This window comes from Leptonotus elevatus, chromosome 5, assembly GCF_054856555.1.
Source record: "Leptonotus elevatus isolate MCC_2025b chromosome 5, RoL_Lele_1.0, whole genome shotgun sequence".
In the NCBI taxonomy this organism is placed as follows: Eukaryota; Metazoa; Chordata; class Actinopteri; order Syngnathiformes; family Syngnathidae; genus Leptonotus; species Leptonotus elevatus.
This window is the reverse complement of record NC_141243.1, coordinates 7534382-7559817: the sequence shown is the minus strand read 5'-3', so window position 1 is coordinate 7559817 and position 25436 is coordinate 7534382. Positions and strand designations below refer to the sequence as shown.

The window sequence follows — 25436 nt, the reverse complement described above, 5'->3', positions numbered from 1 at the left end:
ACGAGTCAGTTCGTTCGTCCCCACCTCCCGACGTGTAGCAACGGTCTCACTCGCGCGGGCGCGTGCGTGTGCACGCGCTCTCTCTCTCTCTCTCTCTCAGAGAAATTGTAATCCCCATTTTTAATAAATGTACCTGTAAACTGATTACATAATTTTTCCTGTAACTGGAAGTGGGCGTGGAAAGTGGGACTTCAATGTCTGTCCCATTGAAAATGAATGGGGAAAAGTTGATATTTAACAATAGTGCGAAAACTGTAAGTAATGTGGAATCAGATGATATATTGCCAGGAAGGCGTGGACTTTTGAAGCAAGTGGAAATCAGATGTATTATGTGGGAGTTATTTCACGGCAAAAAAAAGTGTGGAGAATAAAAAGTGTCTGATATAATAATAATAATGAAGGTTTGAAACAACATATGTGGGAATGCTGTTTAAAATTGAGCCATCAGTGTGTACCGATTTGAAAAAAAAAAACAATCAACAATACTTTCACAGATATGGTTTTATTTGTCAAACTGAACTGAGTTTTGGAGTTGAAGCATTGTTTTTTTTCCCCACTGTACACAACATCTGGTGTTCCTCAGCTGGTTTAAATCTAACCAGCATTATTCTTACTTTTTTCTTACATTTTCTAGATGGACACTCAGGTTGAGCAGATAAAATGACGTGGACATACAAAGACGAGATGAGTTTCTCTTCATTTTCTCCGCCTTGAGATGCACTTGCACAACACACAAGACAATCAATGGTCAGTACAAAGTAAAACCTGTGAAATACAACAACTGAACGTACCGGTGAACATCATTATACTATACAGTTCAAACTCATCATGCAAATCTGCTCACGGGCGACAAGGACCAGAAGCCGGATGAAGGGATTCGGCAGGAAATAACTTTTCTCCAAATAAAAATCAATTGTCTGTTTTTTGCATCCATGAATGCAACTCGCTCATCGATTTATCATAAATTAGTCATCTATGATGTCGTTTTTTTATGTGTAAATACTCTATTAATACACAATAGCCATTTGTACAGCTAAACTGGATTTTTCTGCTGTGCTTTTTCCCATTTGGACAAAAAAATAATTTGACGTTTTTCTTCCTTTAATTTGAATACTAAGTGAACAAAACAAGTGCTGCCAGTTGGTGAACTTGGAGCATTAAATTAAATGGTTTCCTTTCTCTTAACTCATTCCCTGCCATCGACGGCTATAGACGTCAAAAATTCATTTGAACTATTTCTATTAGTTTCAATTTTTTTCCCACTTTTGTTAACAAGAGTATGAAAACCTAGACATTTTTAAAAATAAAATATCTAATAATTTAATAAATAAAAATTGTAATCGTAATTGTAGTCGCCCCTAATTTTTAATAATCTTTTCTTTTTTTAATTAGGGGCATCAGGCGATAATTTTTTTTATTAATTACATGACTTCACTAGTTAACTCACGATTAATCACAAATTGTATATCTGTTCTAAATGTACAATATATTTTTTTCTAGGTTTTCATACTCTTAACAAAAGTGGAAAAAAATGAGAAACTAATAGAAATAGTTCAAATGAATTTTTGACATCTATAGCCGTCAATGGCAGTGAACGAGTTAATATATTTTCATTTTCCATTTTAGGCTCTACTGCAATCTGTTATTGGATGTGTTGCATTTGTACAATATGAAATAACTGGAGAAGCTGATCGGTAACGTGACACAAGAGAGCTCTTTCCCTTCAACTTTCCTCTAAACGTAACACGTTTTGAATAGTCTAATAAAGAGAGCACAATAGTAATTGGAGACCATTATAAAGAACACTCAATTAGTCGGACACACTTGACACCATTTTGTAACCATTCAAGCCGAGAAGAATATTTTGAATGTGATCGCTATAAAGATGTCTTAATTGCTTTTCACACATTTCCACAGCACGGTACCAACTCGTCAAGAAATTAACACGTTACCATCTGAAAAAAAATGATAGCGCCCGGGTAATATTTCTACCTCGTCAGTGCCGCATATCTATGTAATATAAGCCACTGCTATTTATTCAAAGATGGAAATAGTGGGACAAATAAGCAAAGAACCACAAAACATCTCATTTTAAGATTGCAATTGCATTCCCGGTAAAAAGGGAACTATCCCATTGAACTCAATCCTCCTTATTCAGTTTGAGGAGTTAGCATTGTTATTGCAAGCGTGTGAGCTCATTGCTTATTTTGCTATATAATATAATTCATCTAGCAGCTCTCCTTTCAAAAATAAGAGACAATTGTCGATTAAAACATAATATTAATGAACGTTTCACTTTTGGACTTGAGCACTAACCATTGTGGTTAAATAATAATGCAGATAGTGTTTACAGTTGTGGGTTTTGTGAGTGACATACAGTATATCCTGAGCTTTTAATAAATTCCGCTTACATAGACACAACACACTGAACATGGATTTATAAAAATGGGGTGGGGGGGGGGGGGGTGAAACAAAAATAATTGGAATAAATACAAAATGCACAAACAGTAAACACAAATCTATGAAATCATAGTAACGAACAAATGAATACATATGAACATTGTCAACATCCGTGTCAGTGCTGCAATCGAAATGAATAATTCATCATGAATATTTATCAACTTCACAACACTTTTTGTTTCAGAACAGTTTGAAAATGTATGAGGGGGGGGGGGGGAAGTTCCCTAAATTGACGCCATTACGTTCACGGCCAGAGGTTTGGACTGATTTGTCATATTAAGCAGTCTTTTTATTCACGCACCATGCAATTTCCTAGTCTTTTACATATAATACAAGAGCAGTAATAGTGATTCGTTTGATGCGGTAATGCAAGTGCCCATTAAGATGAAAGCATGGTCTGACAAAGTTAGAGTAAAAACATATTTGACAATATGATGGCGTGTGTGTGTGTGTGTGTGTGTGTGTGTACGTGTGTTTGTCTGTGTGTGAGGGCGCTAATGCAACATGGCCGACACATACTTTATTTAAAAAGTGACTCTGTACAATAGTTTGTATGGCAAATCCACAGTGAGACCCCCCCCCCAAACCAGATCCCACATACGTATATTACATTTCTCAAGAACAATAAAAAGGCAAAAAATCACACTGTAAAGAAAAGAAAATTGACATAAGAAAAGAACACAGCATTAAATTATTTTACAAATCATAGACCAAAAATGCAGACTTTTCACAAATTCTTAAAAAAAAAAAAAAAACTACTGGAAATCAATTTCTTTTTTTTCTTTTTTTACAGGTTGCACAGTTTATTTTCCCACTACTGGCCGACGTACGCCAGTGTACCGTGAAGACGGGAGAGATGGTGAAAGGCCGTCACTCTTCCACAGTGCAGCCGAGCACCTCCGCACGCAAAGTGATCCTTCCGTACCACGACCACGGAAGGATCCGGATGAGCCGAGCGTAGATGGGCGGATCGATCACGTTCTTTCTGTGCGTGTCGTTGTCAAAATTCCCTTGAAAGACCTGCAAACGCACAAAGAACTAGACATTAAAAGGCGACCTCTGAATTCAACTTGTTTCTCTAAATACCTTGCGAAAAGTCGGACGTTGGTGAACCTTTCAAAATGGCCAACCAATGTCTCACTTCCAAGATTTGGTCAAAAACAGCCTTGGTTAACGCCGACGCTTCGGCTAGTTAGCGTGTTGCGCTAATGGCTAACTCTTACTACCTTTTGCTGAACTATTTGTGTTGGTGGAGTTGAATAAATGATTAAAGAAGTCAAAATTTGTTGTCTTCTGTAACCTTGTGTCTACTACCTGTCATGTTCTGTCTCTGTAGTTTTTTATTTATTCTGTTTTTTGGAATGTCCCTGGGCGGCGCAGGGAGTAGTTTAGTAGGTGCATGCACACTTGATGCTGATTCATTCCTTTTGTTACTGTTTTGCTGTGAGGGTTTTGCCTGGTTTCAATTTGGATCTTCTCTGGTCACCTTGTTTCGGGTTGCAATTTTTTTTAGTGGCAATATTAATTCTTTCCAGACAATATTTGTCCTCTGTCGTTTCTGTGCTTTATAAACATCAACATTTTGTTCTTTAGTATATTGTAAATTACTATTGGTTCTACTCCTCTCTTTTGATTTGTCTTTTAGTTGTATTCTTTTCGCCACCCATTTTTGTTCCACAATAATAAAGACTATTGAACTTGAATGCTTTTTTGAACGTTACTGCGTTGAGGTCCAGTTGATCACATGTTGCAACACTACCAAATCACAGCTATGTTTATATAGGCTATAGACTTGGAGTTTAGAGTTTTACTGTACTGTATTTTAAAGTTGATGGTATTCAAGTTTTTTTAAAACTCATTTGGTCCCAAAAACGTATCAATATGTTCTATTTTAAATGTTTAAAGTGTGCCAAAGACGCAGTTGTACGTTTTTTCAAATGTTTATTTTTTATTTTTTATGTTACAGCATACAAAAGGCTTCGATGCATCCTCTCAACTGCAGAGAATGGGCGAAGCAATGGTAGCAATTACAAAAACGGCCAACAGGTGGCAGCAGAGTATAAGAGATCAACCACAGCCATGTTAAAAACGAGATTTACTCACAGTTCTAAACAGATTTGTGAATAATGATGAAACTTAGCTATATTCTAATGCTAATTGCTGCAATACGGAAACAGATTGAAATATACTTTTTTTCCTGACGAAAGAAGAGACTCTAATCTTTCTTTTAGTAGGTTCCATGTTTTTATAGCAATAGAACACAATATTCTGTGGCCCTTGCAAAATCAGTCATTATCCAGTAAAAGAGTCGGGAGCGAAGGGGGTTGCTTCAGTGTAAATGGCTGGGAGTGAATGAGTTAAGTGGTACTTGGTATAAAACCATTAACATATATATGAACTCGGAATGCTTGACATCAGTATCAGTATTTGCGCCCTTCGAGTCAAATTAAAATCAGCATATTGCCCAACAATTGTAAGACCACCTGGAATGTAAGGTGGTGATGTGTCCGTGCATCATAATCTTTTTTTTTTTTTTATAGAAATGAAACAAACACTTTGGTGTCTGCCAAAAATATTTCAAAAGCTTTGATCCTCTATTGTTGGCTTGGCGCTGTAAAACATAATCAACATAATACTTTAGGATTTGAATACCTGATAGGAATTGTCGTCGCATGTACAACAGCGCCGCCACTGAACTACCCAGGCAACAAATGGAGGCTAAATTAAGTCTGATAATTAATTTATGAATGACTTTGCTTGCAATAAACCTTGAAACAACAGTGCAGGGCCCAACTAATGGCTACAAATGCGCAGGATGCAGCATTGCATTCGTAAGTGCTTAATTGACAGTAGAATGAAGTTTATTAAGAGGAAATGAATCTACGGGGGTAGCTTCATTGAAGGGTATGATCATTCCAATTAAAAACACATGATGATGCTTGTGTAATTGGAATGTGATGAGACTCACTGTTGTGTAAAATGGAAAAAAAAAATCACTGGGCCAAATGATGAGCAATGGGACATTTTCTACTCATTTTCATATTAATTTTTCGAAATACAAATATTGTGGGGGTTTCATTTAACCAGATGATCAGGGGCAACCTACAGTTGGAGAGAAGATGATGGCTTTGTGGTGTTCATTTTTAAATCAAGGACTTTATTCTAAAATAGGGCTTGAAACCTTTTAACCGATTTTCGCTAGCAATATGTGTCTGTTGCATTTCAAGGGGTTGTTACCTAACTGGAAAAAAGGTTCATGTAAATTTCTATTGGGATTCAGATGAATGCTTAAATAGCTGATTAAAAATATATATTTTTGCCTTCCTTTTGTCAATGACACATTCACAAAGTCAAATTTAATTAGTGTTGTGAACAAATAGCAAAACATCTTTTTGCAGCCAACAGTGATAAAGAAGTTACATTTTTATTGTAATAGACTCATTTGGATTCTGTCAAGAAAGTATTCTCATTGACTAAAATATGGACCTATAAACCTATTAACCAATCTTAAGGTAAATAGATAAAACGAGATAGCGGAGTTTATCAATGAGAGGGCACAAATATAGCTGTATCAACAACAGTAAAGTTCCATTATCCATACATTGTCTGGCGATATGTAGTCACATAGTTGTTGAGAAAATTTCCATTTAATTAAAGTCACAGCGTTGTTTATTGTAAATAAAGCAATTACTTACAGTCCAAGTGCAAATTAAACCCCGAAAAAAGGATTACGGAATTTCCTGGCACCCTTACATATTATAGTCACCGATCAAGAAGCAAATACGTGATAAGCAAAGTCACTTCCTCCTCTTTGTGCCTACTTCATTCATCCCGTTTGATTTTCTTGTCATATTGAGTGTGTTTACGACTTTGCGTTTTGATCATGTGACAGTTGTATTCTTTCATTGTTTCCCATACATCTGATCATCGGGAAAAAATATATATTAAGTGTCACTTTTATTATGCATTCCGTTTCATCATGTTGCTCCTCCGAGTGACATCTTATTTCGTACGTGTCACTCTTATCTGTGTCGTAAGACAGGATTTGGAGCCGTGGACAAGCAAACAATGTTATATCCTTTATGCAGTTTCAAGTGCTTTCTGTCACAAATGTACTGCCACATTTCCGCTCCCTGAGAAACTCCTCTTTAATGCTATCGCGGTGAATGAAAGAGTTTGTCAATCCAGACTTGTATAATCGACCACAGAAGGGCTGACTGTTGGTCGTGATTTATACTTGATGCTTATTATTATTAGCACATTTGCAGCTTAATGCGCATTATGAAATGTTGCTAATGAAGCTTCATATCCGCCCACTAGGTATCTGTAATCAGCCTGAGGGAAGACTGAATTTAATCCTTAATTGCAAACCAATTTGCAATCTCTTCTCCGGGGATCTGCAATCCCGAGTAATCAGGACTGCACGGATGATTTAAAAATAGGCAACTGGAAATTCTTGCTCAAAACGGACCCCGGAACTCCCAACTTTGCTCCCAACTATTGCTTGTGCTGTCTGGTAGCTTCACATGGTAGCTTGGGAAATACACATTTGTCTGTTAATTAAACCTGCTGGTTAGGTTAAGAGTTCAGGTCAGCCACATTTAGTTGCTCCTTGCGCTTAACGTCCTTGAGAGGCACGGCAAACTCCGCAGTATTCTAACTGAAACATCAATAGGAGGCACATTGCGTGTGCACAGTGTACACGTTCTCTCCCAAAACTGTTATTAATTATTGATGACTGACACCGATTTTCCCCCCAAGGTGCCAGACAAGTGGTAAAATGAACAAGTTAATGTGCGACCACATTTTGTTTCCTACAGAGATGGGAATAAAGCATCCAATGGCTAATTAACCTCATGCCACCTGAGTGAAACAGTGTGGCGCAGAAATCGATAACTTGGTCCTGATTGATCCCAACGAGTGGTGGCATACATTTAAATAGCCGGGGAAGGGTACAGGGTGCAGGCCACTTTGAAAACCAGTGAAAAGCAACGAGTGGCCATTGCAAACAGATTTAGCATTTTTGACGAAATAAGGTTAAAGTTCCTAAATTAATCATACATTTCACACATACAAGTGTACACATATTGTATGTATAGCCAATGTTTGAAATTTGCTGTAGCAAGATATCCAGAGCCCTTTAGAATGGTTGTCTGCTACACATTAGCATATTTTTTTTTAAATTAAAACAAAAATTGTGAAAACTTGTCATTTAAATCTGAACATAAATAATTTAAAGTGATTTGCCATGTTTTTGTGTCACCTCCAGCTACTGCAATTCATCAAATATAAATTCCCTTCAACTCAAATTGACACATTGTGGGATTAACTTTGGTCTTAAAGGGGAAGTCAACCTTTTTTTTTTTGACAATATGTTTTATGCAGCCCCACTAGTCTAAATATGGCATTCGGGTTGATATTGTGTTATTGGAATATGAGTTAAGCAGTAAAATCCAACCGTTTTAATCCATTTTAGGGGGCGGCCATTTTGCCGCTGACTGTTGACTGAATATGACATCAGTGTTGCTCAGGTCTCAGGTAACAACCAATCACAGCGCAGCTTCAGAATACAGGCGAGCTCTGATTGGTTGTTGCCTGATGCCATTGATTTCATCTTCAGTCGACAGCAAGTGGCAAAATGGCCGCCCGCTGAGATGGATAAAAACGGCTGGATTTTATTTCATAACTCATATTCCAATCAGAATGTCATGTTTAGACTAGTCAGGTCACATATAACTTCATATTGTCAAGAAATGATTAAGGTTGACTTCCACTTTAATTGCAGATGCGAACCTGGCAGGAAGTGAAAACACAAAGTTGGCCACTCTTTTGCAGTGTGCTGGCAGCCAGAAACGGAAAATTCTCAGAAAGGCCTCAGTCCGAATGAGGATTCAGCAGGAAAATCCGATTGATGAACACATTGATCAGGATTATGTGACCATACAGCAGCACAGTGTATCATTATGCAAAGGTCAAGTCTCTTGTGGGGGGAAAAGGCAAACAAGGTGTCCTATGGACTCTGTAAGGAGATCCTGATATGAGCGCCAGTGAGCTGCTGACTGACCATATCTGTATTCTGACGGAGGCTCCTCTCTAAATCTCCATCTAACCGCCTTGAGCCGCTGCCACACAAGAGCTGAAGGCAGCAGCTGAGAAGAATACTTAGAAGCGTCTAACACCGTGCCCAAACCAAACAGCCAGGCGCACACACGCACACGCACACGCACACGCACACACACACGCACACACTATCTATCCCTGTCAAGTCCACTATTGTGGTGCGGCAGGAGGAGCCACCGGAGTCCAACAGTCAAATGTGTCCTCTGGCATTAATAGCAACTTGAGCCGTCTGAGGGGGGAAACACCTTGAAGAATCATACTTGTGAAAGGTCCCTTGGCTCACTCTCAGGACAAACTGATTGGCATTCTCCGCAGCCCGTCTAAGCAAGCCTCGCCTCTAATACACAGCACACACGCCGGCTGACGGGCTGTCCTTGTTCTGCTCTGAAGTATATTGCCAAAACAACGAGCGAGGGGGTGGATTATGCACTGAAAGAAATAACTTTTATCTGTTTTTTAAAATCCGGATGAGATCAAAATATTATTGCATGGATCATAGTGAAGGTCAAAAGTGAGGCGTCTGCCAGAAATGCCAATTGCAGACATATGATATGAAGGTGTAAGGAATTCCTAGACAAGACAATATAATATATATAATATAGGTGATGTGTCCAAATTAAATTCCAATACAGTACACTCACAACTTGTCTTTGGATATTTAAAACGACAAATAGGAAGTGCAGAAAAATCTGTGTTAAAGCCGGCGACCCTAAGGAACACCTATTCAGTCTGTTCTCTATTCTTTAATTAATGTTATAACCTGCCTTCCAAGATGACGTAATGTCAAGTAGCTTGTAAAATAAATTACCCACAAAAAATGCGATTTACACAGTACTCCAGTGTTTATGTTTTTTTCCCTACCTAATTATGCAGTTTTCGCCTACTCTGGAGCAATTTATAGTCCGGAAAATACGGTATATAATCCCCATCATAAATTTACCGGAAACTTCCCCACCTTTGCAACCCAATTGATAACACATACAAATTGAAACTTGCTCAATGTGGTAAGGTCTTCAAAAGGCTCCAGATTTTCTATGGCCATGGTGTCACCCAGTCACAAATAATCCGAAGAGGCAGCGCTTATCTGTCAGTAACACGGAGAGTGAGAAAAGTAAACAGTGGCCCACTTGCCGCCAGCATGTGAAAGACAAAGGATTTTAGTTCCGGCTGCAGCTCGCCTCGTATCAACCGAGAGGCGACTGCAGCCTCCCTTCCTGCCTCTGATGTCGAGGCCGATTGGAGGGAACATGTGTACTCTGCTGAAGGGCCGTAAACAAGATTTTCTAAACACAACTGGTCAAGCTTGGTTGACACAACAGTCTTATCTGATGCTAAAGCAGCGAGGCAATATGACCCGAGCTGGGTCAGTCTGAGGCCTGGAAGAGGTGACGTCAAAGTGGAAAAGAGATTCAGACAGGGTCCAAAAGGGACATTTGGCATTTTAATCAGCTTCACGTTTTATTTTGATTTGAATGCTTTTTCTTTCTATCTGGAACGTCTCCATCTTTAACTCGTTCACTCCCAGCCATTTTCACTAAAGCAACCCCCTTCGCTCCCGGCTGTTTTACTGGATTTTGACAGATTTTGCGAGGTCCACAGAATATTCTAGTCTACTGCTATAAAAACATGGAACCTACCAAAAGAAAGATTAGACTCTCTTCTTTCATCAGGAAAAAAATTCATTTCTAACTGTTTCCGTTTTGCAGCAATCAGCATTAGAATATAGCTAAGGTTCACCATTATTCATACATCTGTTTCAAACAGTGGGGAAAATAGTTTTTTGCCACATGGCTGTGGTTGATCTCTTATACTCCACTGGCCACCTGTTGGCCGTTTTTGTAATAACTACCATTGCTTCAAGCGTTCTCTTCAGTTCAGAGGCTGCATCAAAGCCTTCTGTATGCTCTAGCATTTAAAAAAAAAACATGAAAAATAAAGTTTTTGGGACCATGCTAATATTCAAAATAGAACATATTTATACGTTTTTGGGAGCAAATGAGTTAATTGTGTTATATATATATAACCATCCATCCATTTTCTTAACCGCTTATTCCTCACAAGGGTCTTGGCGGTGCTGGCAGCAGGCGGGGTACACCCTGAACTGGTTACCAGCCAATCCAGGGCACACACACAGACGAACGACCATTCACACCTAGGGACAATTTAGAGTGCTCAATTAACCTGCCATTGCATGTCTTTGGAATGTGGGAGGAAACCAGAGTACCCGGAGAAAACCGACACTGGCACGGGGAGAACATGCAAACTCCACCCAGGAAGGCCGAAGCTCGGACTCGATCTCACGTCCTCTGCACTGGCAGGCGGACATGCTAACCAGTCATCCACCATGCCGCCATGAAACATATAAAGAATTCAAAAGCTGGTGTGAACGTACCTTTTCCCGATATATGTGTGCTTTTATGCACATGGTGTGCGCTACATACCTTGTCCTTTCCTTGCTTCTCATCTTGGTATATTTTCCACCGCTCTCCATCATTACTGTATGCCAGTTTGTATGAGCCGACAAACTGCACATGGCCGAAGTCTTTCGCTCCCTGGGTGATTATACCCGTAATCTTGGTAGGCACCAGCAAGTCCACCTGGAAAAAGACAAGTGGGAGAGAGAAAAAGAAGAGACATGAAATAACTTTGCAAGTGAACTAGAGTTGAAAATGCTGACACGATTAGAAGAACGTAATTTTTGCATGTCTTTTTTTTTCGGGCATGAGGAGTCGCTTTCATTATTCACAGATATTGAACAGCAGTGGCGAGTTCAAAAGCTTGACTAGTCTAGCAATCTCATACAGCTTTGAAGATCCAAACGTATTGATTAGACTTTCAAATAAATTCTTGTTTCTTACAAGGAGCTGAGATGCTTGAGTGCTAAAGTAAAGTAAAAGATTATTTTACTGACATTTGAGGATCGGATTACCTATAAAGATGGCTTCTACTACATTTTTGGGAAAATGAGAAATTGAAATAACTATTTACAAAACATGAAGCACTGCGTGTTGTGCTCACATAACTTTCTTTGTGTCACCCAATCAGAATGGCATCCATTGTCTGAATTGCTTATCCTCACTGGGGTCTCGGATGTGCTGGAGCCTATCCCAGCTGTCTTTGAGCGGTAGGCGGCACATAATGAATCCAATTTAATACAGCATTATCCCCCCAAAATGTACTGTAATATATTTTGTCCTGGACACACACAAGGTGCAACTCTGCAATTGATGTCACATGGGAAGAATCTGACACATTTAGAAACTCGGAGAGTACATGAGCTACAAAGGTGAGCGTTCCTTTTGCTGAATATACGCAGTGAGGAAACATACATCAAACTAATTGGCCTAGCCTACATAGTCGAGATCACAGCACGCTGACAGGACTAAATCAGACCCGGTGCAGATTAAAAATAAAGCCTTTTTTATAATACATTAGGCTAGGCTCCGCCTTCTGGTTTACACGGAGCACCTCGCTAACTCTTCGAACACCACAAAGCACTTTTATTTCCCGAAATAGCCTACATAATCTGAAATATATATATTTAAGATATGCAAAGTAGTGAATGAGCCAACTCCCGCTGTTTTCCTCGCAAGAACCCAGCTTGAGAGATTTCCTCTCACCCCCTCGGCTGTGAGGTGAATTTTAGAGGAGCTTTCTTAAACACAGCCTGTGAAAACAAAAAGGAAAAGACCGGGGTCCTGACAGACACGTATACACAGGCCCCGTTTATGCCTGGCAATACCAGTACCCTAAATTCTAGGTTTACAATATCAGAAGGATGCACCTATACCACATTTTCAGACTGAGTATGAGCTTTACATGATTAAAAATGCAACATTCAAAAGCAGTGGAAATAGATTATAAAAGGATTTAATTGCTCAATTATAATAGAGAGAGAGAGAGAGCGAGAGAGAGAGATTAAACCTGGATTTAAAAATACTAACACCTAGCACCTAGTTCTGACTTCACTTGTTAGCTTATTCAATTTGTTTGCAGCATAACAGCCAAATGCTGCTTCACCACCTTTGGTTTGAACTTTGGGCTCCCTTAATCCAACCTGACTTTGTAGATGTCAGATTCTTATTGGGTTTACATTCCATTAGGATTTCTTTAACGCGTTGTAGATCTTAACCATTCAGTGATTCATAGTGTAGCAGAACTCCAAGTTGTATTCTATAGCGAGTCTAAAGACTTTAGAATTGGAGCAATATGCTCTAATCTCTTTGTTCCGATCAGAAGCCCAACTGCAGCTGTTTGATGTTCTTTTGGGGAAGTCAAATCAGAAGACCGTTGCAATAGTCAAGTCTAATTGAGATAAAAGCATGACTGAAAGTATGACTGTTGTGAGTCTGATCCAAAGCAGCACACAAGTATTTCAGACTTAAGTCTTTGGTTTTTAAAGACAATGACGCGAAAAGCAATCCTCTTTTCTTTACTGTCAAAAACATGACCTCAGTTTAGTTGTAGTTTAATTAAAGAATAAACTTTTGGTATATCCACTTGTGTATTCGTTCTAGACAGCGACACATCTCCAGTTCAAGTACCTCCATTTGTTTACTCGCCAATACTTAAAATCGATCGGTCATAATGCATGATAAAACAGACTTTTCATGAACACGGCATACATTTCACTCACTTAGAGTTACGACTCTATTTTATTTATATGGTGTCTCGTTCTGAAGACTCTGAAGCAAAAGGAGTACATAAGTAGATGAGAGATGAAGAAGAGACTCGTGGGCGGTGGCCCGCGTTGCCGCCCAAGCTGAGTTCATCCATTTTGCAGAGCATAATTTATAGCCGGCTAACAACATTTTATTACCCGTGTTTACCGTAAAGAATCAATGTTGTGGTATCGGTGCATCCCTAAATACCACAACAGCCAGAAAGAGATGATATGTGTACTTCTGTCATCTTGATAAACAACATTCCAAGAGTCCTTATTTGCATTTACTTCATTCAATTTCCATCTGATCTTTATAAAAACTGAGATCTGAATATGAATTCAGCAAGCAGCTCAGAGTGCTGAGATTGATATGACAGCCCGGAAATTTTTCAGAATCTCTGCAATTAAAAATGACATCGCATTTGGTCTTTGAAAACAATGTTTGTATTTATTTGTATGCAGCGCAAGAGAATGGGATCCAAGCCCAAAACTTCAGACAAGATGAACGTGGCGGCGCATTCCGACACGGAGCTGCTCGCTTGACATCTGATCAGCCAGATGCATGTTGATTTGTGCACATCTGAACTGATTTACATTCTCAAACAATGACTGTAAATTGTTCTAAATCTAAATATATTTCATGTCTGTCAGTTAATGTAGTGTCACTGTAAGCCTTTGGACAATCGGCTCAGGAAGACAATATTGCCTGGGGATGTTCAGTTTGATTCTCTTTGATTCAGTTGAGCAGATGTTATTCGAGCCGAACAATCAAGTCTGGCATCCAAACAAAGGCACGCTTGAATTGGAAACGTGTAATTGCTGTTACAGGTAGTGGTCAGATAATCCAAAGCACCATTTGAAACACCAACGCTCAGCACTTTGATGGACTTAACTAAATTTGTGAGCCAGATAAGCGTGTTAGAGTCAGACTGCTGCTCCCTCCTCCTCAGTCTTGGTCCTGCCCCATTGATGAGCCCCTGCTACTCCAACCATCTTGCAGAAATCATTAAATACTGTTGAGAGGAATCCATTTCATGTCTCCCGCATTTGTGAAAAATGAGAACATATGATCCATGCGCTTCTAATGTTTGCTAGCAGCATTGTTACGCAAGTAGAAGTGACCCTAATTGGCAGAAGGCAAAGAAGCAACATTTGTACACTTGAGCCCAACAAACACTCATCTGCTCATTAGCATGAGATTTGGTGGGCAAACTTTGTGTCCCTATTAGAAGTAGCTTTGCTGGTGCAAAATAAACAGATTAATGCAGCGAGGGCAGTCGGAGGAGGCAAGCTTTTCCCTATCTTATAAACACAGCACATGCATGCATAGCACATTGCTGACAGCATCGCTCTCGCTGTGCCGCTTCAACCGTACGCGGTGACGCCTCATTTAGTCTTCTTAGCCTGCGGCAAATGTGTGTGCGTGCGAGAGATGCATGTTCTCCACTAAGTCACAGTGCAAAGTTCAAAGTTGTCTGCACGCTAAACTCAGGGTAGCATGAAAGCAATGATGCTATGGACCATCAAGCCCACAAACAGGGTATGAACGCTGCTTAAAACTGACAAGGACTTGAAAAAATAAAAATCTCATGATTTATCAAAACAGGCAGCCTGGAAAACTCCATCCATACATACAGTACAACCTTGCCCAGCTGCCAAAGTGAGATACAGTAAGTAAGAAAAGTTTATTTATAGAGCACATTTAAACACAGCTCGCGCTCGACCAAAGTGCAGTACATAATGCATTAGTTCAGAAAAAAAACAGTTAAAGATAAAAGTGGAAAGACATAAGAGATACTGTTGCAAATCATAAGTAGAGCTAAAATGGCACCACGAGAAAAACACTTCATTACAGACGAACCAAGCCTGAATTAGAATTTTGCCATCGAAGGGGAATTTCTTATGTCAGGAGGCACTTTGTTGCATAACTTAGGACCAGCAATTGCAAACACCTTGTCACCATTTTGCTAAGCAAGGACCGTGGAACATGGAGGAGACACCTTGCCTCTGGAGTCAGACGGAGACCAAAGTAAATACAGTCACATTCATCTGGACGTGATGTTATGACACCATGATTTATTAAAAAAAATTCCAGATCATTGTCTAACAGTGATCAATTACAGGGCTGACACAGAAAACAAATCACTTACACTTCAAATATATGGGCAATTTGGATTCGAAGACCGACATGCATACAAACATGTCGGCCCTTCAGCTTTATATTTTTGGAGGATATCTCAGACTTACAATACTGTAGATGACTAACTACTGTACTGTGTTTTGCATCACCATATGCACTTCTTTCTTTCAGAGGATATATAACATGTGCGCAAATACGGGGGTGGGGAGCAACCTTAGACTGCAAAACAATCAAATCACCTTAAACAGATTCACCCAAAAATATAATAAATGTATTTTGTCTGCCTTAGCGCTGTGGCAAACAAGCAGCCTGTGCTCCTTCATTAGTTCAGCCCATGGTGAACAAAAGCATAATAACGTATCAAACCGAAAAGCAGATGAATAGCCGTGGTCACAGACTGGTGAAAGAAAGAATGCGAGGTCTCTGTCGGTTAACGACCTGATCATCATCACACTGAAATATAATTTTTACAGAGGGTACACCATCATTGGCTTCTTGTGGGATAATTTTTAATTTACATGCAGAGCAAATCACGGCGATGGTAAAATGATTAAGTAGTCCCCCCATATATTTAGTTGATGTAGGAAAGAGCACAAAACATTTAGGAATACACTTAGATTATGGGAGACCAGGACTTGATGCCACACTCTTACACAATTATTGGAATCAATACATCGTATATAAAGAAAATGTGTACCAGATGAAAGATCAAAGTCTCAGGTATATATTTTGTATTCATGTAATTTTCCCATTTTATAAGCAATCAAATAGAGAATGTAAGCATATGACATTCTGCCTAACCATTGGGTAATGTTGTCTCGCTATTAGGTGTAAGTTGTCTCACTATGTGGGGTAAGTTGTCACAATGGATTTTGCAAGGACAACATTATTGTTGTTCTTGATGTGGAAGATCTCAATATACAATGAGCGGTCCTGACACGAGGGTTGAAGTATGTTCCGTACACATCAGCCTGAGTTGTTTTGGCAGTACATTACAATGAAGTCAGCTGGTTGGTTGGCCAAGACTCATCTCACAGCCAAAAAGTGTAAAAGGATAAAACATGAGGAGAAAGCACAGTGGCGAATGGTGGCAAGCACACAAACGGTTTTACATGGCACGGACATCACGATGCATTAGACATCAGCTCCTTCCTCCTCTCCAACCCGATCACTTCTACTCTCCCTCTTTATATGCCAGTGCAGTGGATGGAGCAATTCTGCAGTTGGCATAATTTCGGAGAATCTGTTATTCAGACTAGACATATTTTGGTCTTCACTGTGTGCCTAGAATTTTTTTAAATAGACATGAATTATTGATAAGATCAGTTATTTCAAATAGTTTTCTTCTGAACCACATAAGCAATAATGAGAAAAATGAAAATCATAACAGGTTGACTGGTTGGCCAATCTGCTATTTTTTAAGACAAATCTTCTTGATAATTATGAATAATAATCATGGTTCTAACCTATAAGGATTTTTTTTTAAACTCAAATAATTTAGTACATTCTTAGAAAAACATGCATGAATAATTTAATTTGTTGATCTCGGCATTATTTTTCACCATTATACGCACACAGAATCATTCAGATTTCTAATTAACTTGGCTGGTTCTATACAATGGAGCGTGTGATATGCATTTTGCTTTAAGTTTAATTTACCATACGCTCGATAAAGAGCTTCAATTAAATTTATGACTCGCTCCACGTTTAGTCAAGCTTCATCATCACTCCGATCTGTTCAGTGTTTCGTGTGACGTATACCAACATGCTCTATCCACAGCTGTTAGTGTTGGGGAGAATCTACACAGGAGCATGATAACAATCAGATTGTTTAAAATGTAAACCGTTGTGTAGCAGTTATGCTGGTTCATTAATTGTGGACCTCACTATGGACATATTTCATTTAGTCATTTCCACATTGATTGGATTAAAGGACTCACATTTGTAGGGGGAAATGAACGCACGATGCATACTTGTTCGTAGTCACAAGTCTTTGGGGAAGGAGGCTTTTTACCATCTATTATTGTTTGTTTTTTTGGTATTACATAATGTGTTTCTTTAAAATTTTCCATTTGTTTGGATAAGACTTACTATAGCATTGACATTCTACTGAGCAAATCATAACCAGACCATAAAAATCATCGTCTTGTTTTCCCTTTTGAGACTCAACCTAAAATAATAACATAAGCACACTAAACTAAAATTGAATTTATATATTTTTTCCCAACAATGGGGACACTTTTCAACACTATCTGATATTGTTAGAGCCACTTTAAGCAAACACAGATGGAGCCTCAGTTCAGCTTGTCAAGTTTACTTGAAATGGCTGCAGGAACAGATGAAGGGAATTGGCCATGGCAACACCAACAGGAAGGAAATCAACCATGATGCTGTGGGTCATTTAAAGCTCTCACAGCACGGAGAACAACATCTGTGACTTTCATAGTGTGTCACTGTGAGTGAAGATGAAAAATGGCCTCGATATTGCCTTAGAGCGAGACCCGGTAGATTTCACTCTTTTCTTAATGTTTACTGTGACGATATCAGCAGTACGGAGTCTGTCCCATTGTGTATCCTTGTCGAGAATCCAATATGAGACACACGCAACCACACAAAGCCGACGACACGTGAAAAGAAAGTTTGAGATGCCCCGTTTTGTCGGTGGTCCTTGAATGCTGTCAAAAGTGAACATTTGTTTTTGCTTGTTTCTTGTTTTAGCTTATAGCTACTTGTAAGTAGGCCTATACGGAAACATATATTAAAAGTTGACATACTGTAGTACATATTTAGACGTCACTCGCTAGCGGACCGGAATTATAGGTTACATTTATTTATAAAACCATAAATTCCATGTGGCTGGATAGCCTAGAGGTTAAGGTTGCTACCTTTCGGATCAGAGTTTGCCAGTTTGATCCTTGTCAATTCATCACTGGTGTTTTTGCTGTAAACTGAACTGTGGACATAAGTATACCACAAAGTATATTTATGTATACCCAATAGTGTACGTAAAAGTACTATAAAGTATACTTTAAAGTATGCTTATATACACTTTATAATATACTTAAGTATACTTTTAAGTGTGCTAAAATGGGCCAATTTAGTCCAAAGGAGTTTACTTTTAGTACAAGAATAAATTCACTCGAAAAATAAACTTAGGTATACTTACGTATACGCTATATCATGTATTACTTTTTGACAAGGGCTGTTTTGTTGGTGATGCTGTTGAAAGTGAACGTTTTTTCCCCCTTGCTAATAGCTAATTATTACTGTGTGTAAACCTTAGAGTGAGTTTCATGATTTATACCATTTGTGTAAAATGTCACTGCACATATTTGTTTACCTATGTGGAGTGCTAACCTTCTATTTAGGCTAGCATGCTAACTAATAGCGTTGATGAGCCTCATAGGTGAAGCTGTCTTATTTGTCTTGCATAATTGAATGCAGTCATTACGTAACATGGTTTCATAGTTGTGTGCATGTCACACACATGGCTTCTTTGCATGTTTTTGTTATTTAAGGTAGGGTTCACTTCCTATCCCAAACAAAGAGCTGGAGTTCACTGTAGCGTGTTTTATGCACGATACAAAAGGATGTTGAAATGAAAAAAGGTGATTGGAGGGGAGATTCAGTCACCACTTAAAGCACGAAATTCATTTGGGTTTGCGTAGTTGCAGTCCAGACAATTCTGGCAGATTCCAAACTTAAAGCAAGCGGTACTGCAGACTCGAATCCATCATCGGCAGATAAAACAGATACGTGCATCCTAAGTTCGCTGAGAGCCAGCAACAGGAAGGTAGAGAGCAAGTGTGGGATGGAGGATGTGTTGGGGAAAGATAAGATGGCGTCCTTGGATAATGAAAAGTTACACAGGCACCAGCAACCACATACAGAACGTTTAAGGGCGTTTCTGGTTGGAGGCAGGGGACGCCAAAAACATTCTACCGTAAGTGAATCAAGGAAGCAGATGGAGTCACCATATATTCGGTAATCTGATTTGGTAACTAATTTAATCATCAAACTAGCTGTAGGGAAATTGATTAAAACAGAGGAGGAAAGGGGTATGAAGAAAAGGATTATACAATACAGCAATAATACCTTAATATTTACAACATTCATGTTTAAACTCTTCAAACACAAGCACCTTCTACCAAAGGCAACACCAATTTATTTTCTGCATTAAACACATTTCCCAAAGAATATTCCTTGGTAACACCCCGTGGCCAAATTTCACAACATTCGCCACGACAAATCGGTATCGTGAAGTTTACAGAAGAGTTTTGAAATAAATCAGCATATGACTCGGGTTGTAAAGGAATCCCTAAGTGAGTAAACAGCCTTCAGAGGTTTGTTTGTTAGCCCATCTGCGCTTTTAATGATAACGACCACAATCCCACATCTACTGAGCCTTATAATAATGCGCACACATTGCACGTAGGTGTACATCGGAACTACCTTAGAATTGTCCGCCACCTTAACGCAAACATAAAATACAAAATGCCATAGATAGTTAGAATGAATAGCATCTCTGCCCTGTTTAAGCAATACATATTTTAGCACAAACAGTGTAGCAAAACATGGAGGCAGATAATGTATAAATCAACAAAATAATTAATTAAAAAAAAAAACATAATTACGATAATGATGAGCTAAAGCCGTAAAAAGCAATAAAACAAGTTCCGTAACAGCAACTTCCACTAATGAAGCTATCTAAATATTGGTTTTATTTCAGTGCAAAAAATAGGAGCTTTTTCAAACACCACACAAAATACTCATTTAGTAGATTAAGTAATTAGTGTATTGTTTAATGTTGTATGACTATGTGGTGTAGCTATGGGCCACTTGAGTTTTTGTTTGCCATTTGCTAATGACTAGTTCAGCTTCTCAATGTTGTTTTGGGTTCAAACCTCCTCAAAGGATAAATAAACAAACACATAGATACAACTGACGTGTGCTTTGTCATGAAGCGCATGAATTGATCAAATGTAATTGTATTTATGACCTCCCCCCGAAAAAAAAAATCATAACTTCATTGTATGTGATTTGTAATAAAACAGAATGGTAAAGGTGTAATGAGAAACGCAAACAATTCTTCTTATTTAAATTGACTTTTATCAGCAAACTCTTTGTATACCGTTTTTCCAATTTCTGTGAAAACTCTTCAAAGCTATTTAGATACCCAAACTCAGGTTTATGTATTCATGAATCAGACATAATAATAATAATAATAATAATAATAATAATAATAATTACCAATTACCAATAATGAGCAGCCAGTGGAATAAAGCAAGCATGTATTGGATAATGATGAGAATGTTGACTAGGCAGACCAGAAGGGAAAAGCTACTTTATCTCTGTCCAACTAGATCAATACAAAGTGACAACAAGAAAAATGATGGATTCGGCAACAAATATGAGGTTTTTCCAAGTCAAGCTTGAAGAAGTCAGACAATGGCTCAGTGATGAAAGTTGCTTATAAGTCCACAAAGAAGTAGGCTCTTCTGGAAATAAAACACTTGGCTCATTGCTATTCAACTTAGTCAGAATCTATTTTAAAGCCTTGATGATAGCGTGCCTCAGTGGATGGATGGAACAAACACAAGTCTACTAATTGAAAGAAATACACTTTGTTGTCAGCGGCGCTCCATTTGAGGTGTCGATTAGATCAGGAGGAAGTGCAAAAGTATCAGCCAACTGATAAAAACCCAGTTTGATTAATATGGCATGCTCACAAACACGAGCGGAGCAGTAATCAGTCACACATTCAAAACGTATTGTTCCCTCAGGTCTCTGTAACAACATGGGACACAGCTACATGTGTCATCTTGCTGCTTTGGAGACGACTTGCCAACAGATGGCCTATTTCAGTTTTATAGTATATCAAGTCGTGCATTTCGCAAAGGCCATTCTGAGTTTTATTATTATGGGAACATACTTTAAAAGACTTACAAATGTGATAAACAATGAACAGACTGAAGCTACTGATTATATTAGGTTATAGGAAGCTATAGCGCAACACTTGCGGTTTTATTTTCCAATTCTTCTTATTTAAATTGACCTTTATCAGCAAACTCTTTGTATACCGTTTTTCCAATTTCTGTGAAAACTCTTCAAAGCTATTTAGATACCCAAACTCAGGTTTATGTATTCATGAATCAGACATAATAATAATAATAATAATAATAATAATAATAATTACCAATGCTGTTAATTCAGGGCAGCTAGCCTGTGCCATCATCTTTGCGTTGCATGGTGGGCTGATACAGAGATGGTCAAAGTCTGATATATGAGCTCCCTCTAGTGGTAAGCAAAAGTATCACTGCCTAAGTACAGTACTGTTGTGATACATTTTAAGTTCAATACATTTTATTGGTGTAAAAACAATTTTAAAATTGGGAAATCGTTATTGATTAAAAGATGTGAATCCTACTTAATCAAATCGAATAATTTCCCTTCAAACCTTGAACGGTATTGTTGCGTATCATCACCAACAACCTACAAAATGGCACCATAGTGATCCATCCAGACCACAGGTGTGTCACTAATTCCTCAATGATCACACAATCAATGGTATGGTTGCTGACTGACAAGGTGCTGAAGTATTTAAAGCGTCAGGAGCCTTTTGAGCGATCCCGCTCGTGTCTAACCTTGTACGTGCTAGTCTCCCTCAAATATAGTCTCCTCTCATTTTAGAATATATTCAACAGCAGGTTTTCCACTCGCAACCTCTAACCATCTAACAGAGTCACCCTAGACTTGGAGCTTTTCTGTCCCTCCCATGACATTTTAAATGATCCATGCACAAAATATAGAAACATGCAATGTGATCTGAAAATGATTGTCGTCATGAGACAAAATGTAAACGTAACTGTCGTAAAAGGAATTTCTAAATATTGTTTAAAATACCAAATACTGTAGCTCTTGACCTCTCCTGAAATGTACTTTTCTTCATTCCTCCCTCTTGATGACCAATTTGATGTTGATATTTAAGTTTTTCTTTTCCTATTTTTCTAATTTATAGCTAAACTTGTTCTTTACCAGTTAGCATATAGCAGCTAACGCAGCTGTCATGTACTCACGTTAGCATTGGTATGCAACCCTTTTAGTTGCAACCCACTCAAATTAAATTGGTATTCTAATAAAATGTTACTTTATTTAATAATGAGTGATTTATTCAGCAATGCTTAAAAAAAATGTCGGTGGCTCAAAAGAGCAAAAATATATCATGCAACAAAAAACAAAAAAAGTTCACCCTAATGTTTGATCAAATTTTGCTTTATCGCCAGTTCTTCCTAAAAACATAAACTTGTAAAAAAAAAAAAAATCCCCTAAAAAATGCATCCTAAATTGTCCTCCACTTCTAGAATGACCCTGCTAAGTTGTTTGCATTCACACAAATTGTTTACATATCTGTGTTCAAACTGTCTGCATGCTAAGTGCTCCCTTTGAGTGTAAAAATACAATATAATATAATGATTATAACCACACCACAGTGAATGTTTTAAGGGAGAGCTGTTGCTTTCTAAAAGTGGGCGTGTTAACAAGTTATTAAATCATCACAAAAAGGTCAAAGGTGTATAAGCAAGGTGATAAACAGATTGCTTCACATAGCACAGTGAGTTTGGTCAAGTGGGCATGTTGCTGAAATGAAACTTGATCGGATAGTTTCCTCGCAATCTTTAAAAAACACATTTTGGGAAGAAGAACAGAACATAAAAAAGAAAATGCAGACCTTCAGATATTTTTGCAACAACAAAGATGCTATTGCAGATGTTGTGATTTGCGAATGTGCGCTGTACTGATTAGGAGCACCGGCACATCACTTGCAGAGCAGCTAATCTGTTTATTTCTGCATTTTCACACGTTTGAGCTTAGTGTGGGCCATGTCAGGCAAAAGTGATTATCAGTGTGTCACAGCCACACACATAAACATGCACACATACTGTAATTATCACTTTAAGGTGATAACTGGGTGAAAAGGGCCTTACACAGCACATATACCTTCAATAACTTACAACTTCATACTAATTACACAAATAACATTATGAAGACAACAATTTTGATAGCAACACTTAAAAACAATAAAACAACCTTAACCTTATCTTAACTTTAGTGACAACATGCTGCTTTGGGCACAATTATTGGAAAACGGCTAAATAGATTCTTGCTGCTTTAATTAAATGTGTTTGCTCGATTCTCAGGAAGTTCTGGTGTTAATTTGTCTTCTCATGTACTTCTCACTTGATGCTGGTCTTTCTATAGGAAAAAATGTTGCGAAAACCCTTACAAAGTATCACAACATCTGTAACACAGCTTACCTTGCGTAATTAGATGAAGTTCTGCAGAAAAAAAAAGTCCATGCAATGAGCGCATACAACAAATATACGATATATGTGCTGGTGGATGATGCATTTTAGTTAGCGTGTCTGAAAGACAGATGCTAACCAGCATACAAAGTGGTACAAAATGAGATTCCGCTTTGGTGCTCATGTAATCATTTTTTTAAAAAGAAACAAAATATTTAGTAAAGCAATTTTAGAGCCTCTGAATGATATAACGTGTGAACCAATCACAAGAAGGAGTCATGCCGTACTACCTATGACAACTGGTCCTGGCCTGTCCTAGAGAAATTGCTGGCTTTCCCAAAGTTATTTAAGTGATCAATATAAACGGTAATATGTTTGTTTGGCACTTCCACTAACACTTCCGATTCCATCACTTCAAACTGTCAAATTAAAAACCACTAGAGCTTCTTAAAGGGAAAACCCAGAGCTTCACGACTTTTACACTTACAGTGAACAAACACACAATTTAGGTATTTCGGATCTTACTAAATCAGACACATAATTAGTATTCGCTCATTAGGAAATCTGACCCTGTTAAAGCTTCTATAATGTTGTATGAATGGCACCAACAGGTAGATATGCACGCAGAGCATTTCATGGTTCTTCCTGTCATGACTGCATCACTTGTGCAAAGATAGATGAATAAATATAACATGTGAAATCAATAATTTGGGGACAAATTTAGTGAAACTTCCCACAACACGTCTGTTGGTCTCTTAGCAATTACTAGTATATGCCCCAACATGTGCCTCATTGCTGCAGTAAAAAAGAAGTGATTTTCAACAGAGAAACACAATTTTTGTGTCAACAGCAGATGTTAATGACACCGAAAACTGCAAATGCACAGCAGATCTGCTTTAAACGATTGAGTTTAATGTTGTTTACGAACTTTAAACATGGCTATTAAACACTCCTAGACTTTATCTTGCTTTTGATGTTTCCACATGGGATTCATAAGAATGTGAGAAAGCGTGCTTAAAGTTTATGCAGCTGACTATAATGTAAGTGCCTGGATTTGAGAGAGGACCAACATTCCCTTCTACCAAACTGACCTAACAGGCGCCTTTTCTCTGACAAACCTACTTTCATCAATAAAGATGATAGATGTGGGATGTAAAAGATAAACTGGGTGTAAAAAAAAAACAACCCGTTGTTTCATAGAACAGGTGCGCATTGTATTAACGGGGATGCTAAGAAAGTTGAAAGCAGTAAGGGAGGTGTTGGAGTGTATAATAAACTAATCTGCTCCCACCAGCTGGAGCACTTGGCAGCTCAGTCTGACAAGCTTCAGCTTCCCTCTTTAAAACATCTTGAACGATGATTTCCTTTCCTCGCAGCCTGAAATAATTCTGCCTTGGACAAATCCCAAACAGGCATGCTTCTTCACGTCTGTTGAACGTTTTAGAGCTTCTTGGCGCCGCCAATTTCGACTGTTTTCATTCACAGAAAGACGAGATCAGCTTTTGTATAAATGATGTTCGAATATTTAAAGCGCATGTATGAGCTGTCCGTTATACATGACGTTGAGGAATTTCGTCATTCGACGTTTTTGCTGGGAATGCTAATCTATTTGAACTAGTTGTCTGACTACTATAAATATGTAGGTAACTCTCACTAATTGCGTGGGAATGCTGAAAGCTGAATGATAATAGCTTAATGCTAAGATTTGAACGCATGTGGAAGCGACTGTGCCACCGAGCAGTTAGTTGTC

At 38.4% G+C, this 25436-nt stretch overlaps 1 protein-coding gene across 2 annotated transcripts in view; it reads right to left on the bottom strand.

Annotated features, from left to right (window-relative positions):
• Positions 1 to 486: 486 nt before the first annotated feature.
• Positions 487 to 25436, bottom strand: part of edil3a (EGF like and discoidin domains 3a) — an 89565-nt gene continuing 64615 nt past the window's right edge. For both annotated transcript variants that reach the window (XM_086076424.1, XM_086076426.1), the window contains 2 exons: positions 11022 to 11177; positions 487 to 3480 (listed from right to left, as the gene is read on the bottom strand). In XM_086076424.1, the coding sequence (XP_085932550.1) occupies positions 3331 to 3480; positions 11022 to 11177 (306 nt within the window). In that variant the 3' untranslated portion in view covers positions 487 to 3330. The remainder of the gene's footprint in view (positions 3481 to 11021; positions 11178 to 25436) is intronic.